Source organism: Lissotriton vulgaris, unplaced genomic scaffold (assembly GCF_964263255.1).
Source record: "Lissotriton vulgaris unplaced genomic scaffold, aLisVul1.2 SCAFFOLD_338, whole genome shotgun sequence".
Classification (NCBI taxonomy): domain Eukaryota; kingdom Metazoa; phylum Chordata; class Amphibia; order Caudata; family Salamandridae; genus Lissotriton; species Lissotriton vulgaris.
Genome location: NW_028243158.1, coordinates 460411 through 466399, shown reverse-complemented (window position 1 = coordinate 466399; position 5989 = coordinate 460411). Strand labels below are relative to the sequence as shown.

The window sequence follows — 5989 nt, the reverse complement described above, 5'->3', positions numbered from 1 at the left end:
TCAGTCTGACCCTGTGCCTAATGGAAACAGTCCAGCCCGAACTGCCAAGCCATGTCTTTCCTGGACCGGAATCAAGCCATGCCTTCCGTCCATCATCACCCCCTTTTGTACCGTATCTTGTGGATAGTCACTGGCAATGTAGACTTAAAAGTTAGACGATAATAATTTTAATGATCGCATTCAAAAAGAGTAATATCATAAGAGTAAGTATGATGTTACTTGTTGTATCCTATATCTGGATGCAATGACAAAAACAACAACATACCAGTTTTGAGTCTTCCTTTGAATTTGTATTTGTTGCATATTTTCCATAGTGCATGTATTGTTTCAAAGGAAGATTAATTTTCACTGGAGAAGATTTTACCTCTATAGTTTATAGATCAACCGCTAACTACATGCTACAGGGGGGGCTCATTTTGCGTTACACCACTGTACATGCCTGCCCATATTTTACAGTTTGAATGCTTTTGTTAAAAGTCTGTGTGTTTGGTTGACACAACTACATTTTGTTGTATTTGCTTTTCAGCATTTGGTAAAGCCTCAGGCTGCCGAACTAATTTTTGGGCAAATCAAGCAAAGAAGAAGAGACGCCAACCTCCTTTTCTGCTACAACGCAGCAAACAACCCCAGTGTTTAAGGTAAGGAAACTGCTGCTATATTTTACATTCTAGTAGTCAAGGGCTATGTAAGTTGTGTACATGGTGGGTGGCGTCAAATACCAGTGTTCAGTCTTCTTTTGAATTTGTATTTCTTGCATATTTTCCATAGTGCATGTATTGTTTCAAAGGTAGATTAATTTTCACTGGAGAAGATTTTACCTCTATAGTTTATAGATCAACCGCTAACTACGTGCTACAGGGGGGGCTCATTTTGCGTTTGTCCTCCTGGTTCCAGTGTCTGTTTTCCTAATGGCATGTCTATGACTGTGACATGTTCATCTCCAGACTACAGAGCTTATGCCAGCTTGCCCACGTGAACCTTCTAAAAGTCCACATGGCCTACAAAAACAATGCTAAGGCAGGCTTAACCACTTTCCAGGAGTGTGATCTGAGTCCCTTAATAATTCAGATGATCGTCGTCTGCATATAGACTACACATAGGAACCAAAAGTGTGCCCCCTAGACTGTACTGGTCAATGGAAGGAATTGCATTAGCCCACTTAGTAAAATTCAAGTGTATTGTTCTAAGAAGGTGAAACCTGATGTATAACCCAAATGTAATGTGCAGTGTACAGGGTCAAGTCTTTGTGGATCACTTAAGCCAAGGGTCTCCAACTTTTTCTGTAATAAGAGGCACTTATGATCAAAGAAATGCATCGTGATGTGATCACTAAGGGGTGCTTCAGCACATTCTGCAAGGGAGGGGGCTCATTTTGCGTTACACCACTGTACATGCCTGCCCATATTTTACAGTTTGAATGCTTTTGTTAAAAGTCTGTGTGTTTGGTTGACACAACTACATTTTGTTGTATTTGCTTTTCAGCATTTGGTAAAGCCTCAGGCTGCCGAACTAATTTTTGGGCAAATCAAGCAAAGAAGAAGAGACGCCAACCTCCTTTTCTGCTACAACACAGCCAACAACCCCAGTGTTTAAGGTAAGGAAACTGCTGCTATATTTTACATTCTAGTAGTCAAGGGCTATGTAAGTTGTGTACATGGTGGGTGGCGTCTAAATACATGCACCAAACCTCATACGTTGTACTTTGATTATTGACAGGTAACACTAACATTGGTAACACCATGAATACAGTAGAGCATCTATTTGCAAAGCCGTTCCTTGGACTGAAACGTGAAGACAAACTAATTGTAAAACAATTAGGACCTCACCGGCCAGACCTAAACCTACAACAACGTTCCCTAGACAGAGGGAAGCCTTACACACGTTCTTTCACAAACACCTGGTACAAAAAAGTTGATTGGCTTACAGGATGTCCTTCAACAAATACTCTGTTCTGCTTCCCCTGCCTGCTGTTTGGTGGTGAAACTCCTTGGACCAAAAAAGGAGTGAAAGACTTAAAACATTTGTCAGATAAAGTAAAGAGGCATGCACACACGAAAACACATATGGAAAATCTGACAAGACTGGGAATGTTGGGAGATAAACCGATTGAAGCCCACTTAAGCGAGGCCTACCAAACAAATATACGGAAGCACAATGAAGCAGTTGATAGGAATAGACACGTGCTGTCAAAAATCATTGACTGCATTCGTTTCTGTGGTGATTTTGAACTGGCTTTACGAGGGCATGATGAATCGGAAGGCTCTGCAAATCCTGGTATATTCTTAGGGCTTGTGGACTTAATAGCAAGCATAGACCATGTATTCGAAGCACATCTATCAACTGCTACAGTCTTCAAGGGCACCTCGAAAATCATACAAAATGAACTGCTTGAGTGCATGCTAGAGATTGTAAAAAGCACTATCGTACAACAGCTGAAAAACACAGACTTTGTGGCTATTCAGGCTGATGACACCACTGATGTGGCCACAAATACACAGTCAGTATTGGTCTTTCGGTACCTAGACAGTGACAACAAAGTTGTGGAACGCTTCTATGGATTCACCCATTTAAAAGACGCTTGTGCAGAAAGCATTTCTTCAGTTATTCTACAGGAACTAAACTTCATTTTTCCAGAGCAGCATCAAAAACAAAAACTGATTGCACAAAGCTACGATGGTGCTGCAGTAATGAGTGGAACCTCCGGTGGAGTACAAAAAAAAATTAAAGATGTCTACCCTAATGCCCATTACGTGCACTGTTATGCCCACCAACTAAATCTGATTATGCAACAATCAGTAGGAAAGATCTCTGAGGCAAAGATATTCTTCCTGGATGTAGGCGGAATGGCAGCATTCTTCTCACGCTCCCCCAAAAGAACGGAGTTACTTCATACCATTGTTAACAGAAGGATTCCAAAGGGAGGCCCAACTCGTTGGAATTTTCACATCCGTACAATCCGCCTAATATACCAATATAGGGTTGATCTTGAGAAATGTTTTGACACCATAGAAGCAAATCAAGACTTTGACTACAAAAGCCGGAATGAGGCCCGTGGCTTTGCTAGAACACTGCAAGACAGGGAGTTTCAGTTTTTGCTGTTTTTGTTTTTTCAAATAATGCTAAAAGTTGAAGCACTGTATGAAACGTTGCAAAAACGTGAAATAGATACTATCCATGTGGAAACATCTATCAACAGCTTTGTCACAAGCATAACGGAAATCAGAGAAGACGTTGACAATTTAGACAGCACACTGCCAAATGATTCTACTTTCTCTAACCGCAGAAAAGACATCAGCAGTCTAGTCCGAATTTCCAAAGAGATATGTGACACTATAATTATGCAGGCAAAGGAACGCTTTTCTTTTAAAAAGCATTTGGTGAGTGCCACATTACTAAAAAGTGATCTGTTTGCTAAACATGATATTTCCTTCCCTGAGCAAGCACTGAATACCGCTGTTGATGCTTACCCTATGCTCAACAAAGAGGATCTGAGAACAGAACTAACTGTACTGTATGGAATGCATGTATACCGGCAGGCCACTAATGCAATTAATTTGCTTGCTTTAATTCTGAACCTTAACATGCAAAACACACTAACAGAAACAGTGACTTTATTAAAAATACTCATCACCACACCGATGACAACAGCAGAGTCGGAACGTTCATTTTCCGCTTTGAACAGAATAAAAACATTCCTAAGAAACACCATGATACAGGACAGGCTGAATGCCTTAGCAATGCTTTCCATCGAGAGTGAGTTAGTTAAACGAATACCAGACTTCAATGGTCAAGTCATTGAGAAGTTTGCTTCCATGAAAAACAGACGTGCGGATTTTCATTACAAAAAGTGAACACTATTTAAATGCTGCTAGTTGGCGTCCTGTTTATTTGTTTGTTATTAAAATACATCTGTGAGGTACTCAGCAATGCATTGTGTTTCAAAGTCTGTTATGAAGCTCTGTGGTTATGATGAAGAAGAATAAGCAGCTACCTATGTTATATGACACCACTTTATTAATGTAATAACTGCACTTTCACAATTGCTTTATTAACCTTCCTGCTTTCACAAATTTGCATGAAAATGCACCATTTGGCCACTCTTTTTTCAAAATTTTCTCGGGGGGAATTCCCCCCGAACCCTCCTTAAGGGGTTCGGGCTCGCTCGCTACGCTCGCTCGCTACGGTGCAGTACGACTTTCATTTTACGCCCCACCACTTTCAAATGTCACCAGCCGCCACTGGTACCTTATTATTATTATGTTTCTTATATAGCACCTGAATCGACCCCCGAAGGGGTATCTGTGCGCTTGCCTTGGGAACCCGCCCTGGCTTTTCCCTGTGAGATAGCCCCTACAGGGCATCCCCAAGGTGAAAGCCAGGCATCCCGCCACGGGGACCGTTGTGGAGATTAAGCAAGCTTAATGCCCAGAGTTGCAGAGTGTGAACCCATGATTAGGTCAGGCACCGAAGCGAGAATTATCGAGTCCATGGACATTTGAGCTCAAGACCCTGCCGCGTCGGGAATTAAACCCTGGTCCCGGGTCTGACCTCTGCTTCAGGGTCTGCCTGCTCTAACCAGTGAGCCACACTTCTCCACACTACCTCAGTATGAATTTTATTTAAATGTGCAAGAGAAGGGTGAGACCCAGGAAAGGCAGCAACTATGCAGGTCTCTTTGCCCGACGAGAAATGTCCCATGGCCTGCCTCCTTAACCAATAACGTGGAGTTCTTACCATGCAAAACCATTTGTAGGTTTAAGAATGCCCTTGGAGCATTGACAAGCCCCAGCTTGAGTGAATGTTCACCTCAGTTCCAAGGAACTCAAAAGGAACTTAAAAAGAATAGTCCAACATAATGGGTCCGATTCACAGAACTAACTTAAGACAAAATCCTAAACTTACTACTTTTGGTATTCACAGAAGTTAGGATTTTGTCTTAAGTTTGTCTTAAGACAGACTTAAGACAGACAAGACAAAATCCTAACTTCTTTGAATACCAAAAGCAGTAAGTTTTGGATTTTGTCTTAAGTTAGTTCTGTGAATCGGGCCCAAGATTCGAATCAGGGTAGGGGACACCCCCACACAAACACACGCACACGCATGCACACACTCCCATAAACACCCACAGACACCCCTCCCCCCCATATTTCATGGCACCCTAGCATACTGATCCAGCACACACAGAAAGATGCTAAACTTCCATCTCCTTCACAAAACAACAGCAGAGTAAATAGAACAAATCCTGACTCAAGTTATTAGAGTACCCTAAAGATAAACGTCTGTTTTTTTCTTAGATATTAGAAGAAAATGAGTGAGCAATCTAAAGCAGAGGTTCCTGTAGTAGCAAGCATTGACAACGCGAATACTTTTTATCAAAAAGGCTGTGATATTTGGTTTGCCTGTGCTTGTTGCCAACTGCATGCATGCACATGCATCTAGGTGTATGTGCACGCTTGGTTGGCAATTAAGCAATGTGCAAGTATGTGCCATAACGAATGCATATGTATTGGTCATGACGTGTATTATGATGCGTGCATATGCATGTGTTGGGACATCTGGCACCATTTTTTATTTCCCATTCTAGCATGGTACATAGCTATTGTAATTGCATTTATGTAGCGCTTCCTTCCCCTGACGATGCGTCTTAAGTGCTTTTTAGGCAAGTGGCACACTACTCCGGCACTCAAAAATAGAAAGATGTGAAAATAATTTAAGCAGTGACATGTTAGTCTATGATTTAGATTAGGGATAGAAAAGTGAAGAGTTTTCATCTATATGTCAATTGCTACTTCTGACGAGGTGTTGAAGCCCTTTTCAGTGGGTAGCTGTGGGGATGTACTGTTCTATATGCACTGTATCTTTAAGAGCACAGGTTTCTCCACGAGCACCATGACGCTCGTGGAGTCTCCTGTGTTCTCATGTCTGGAACTCCCGGACGGCAGTTGCTGCCGGGAGAGCTGTTGTCTGGACCATAATAAAGGACCGTGCT

General features: G+C 41.9%; 1 protein-coding gene across 1 annotated transcript; it reads left to right on the top strand.

Moving 5' to 3' along the window:
• The first annotated feature begins 1562 nt into the window (after positions 1–1562).
• On the top strand, positions 1563–4024 carry LOC147668688 (zinc finger MYM-type protein 1-like). The gene is made up of 2 exons (XM_086948512.1): positions 1563–1594; positions 1717–4024. The coding sequence occupies exon 2, from the start codon at positions 1740–1742 to the stop codon at positions 3849–3851; it is 2112 nt and encodes a 703-aa protein (XP_086804638.1). The 5' UTR covers positions 1563–1594; positions 1717–1739; the 3' UTR covers positions 3852–4024.
• The last annotated feature ends 1965 nt before the right edge of the window (positions 4025–5989 follow it).

Excerpts from the sequence above, each read along its gene's own strand:
- LOC147668688 (XM_086948512.1), top strand. The coding sequence starts at position 1,740 with ATGAATACAGTAGAGCATCTATTTGCAAAGCCGTTCCTTGGACTGAAA.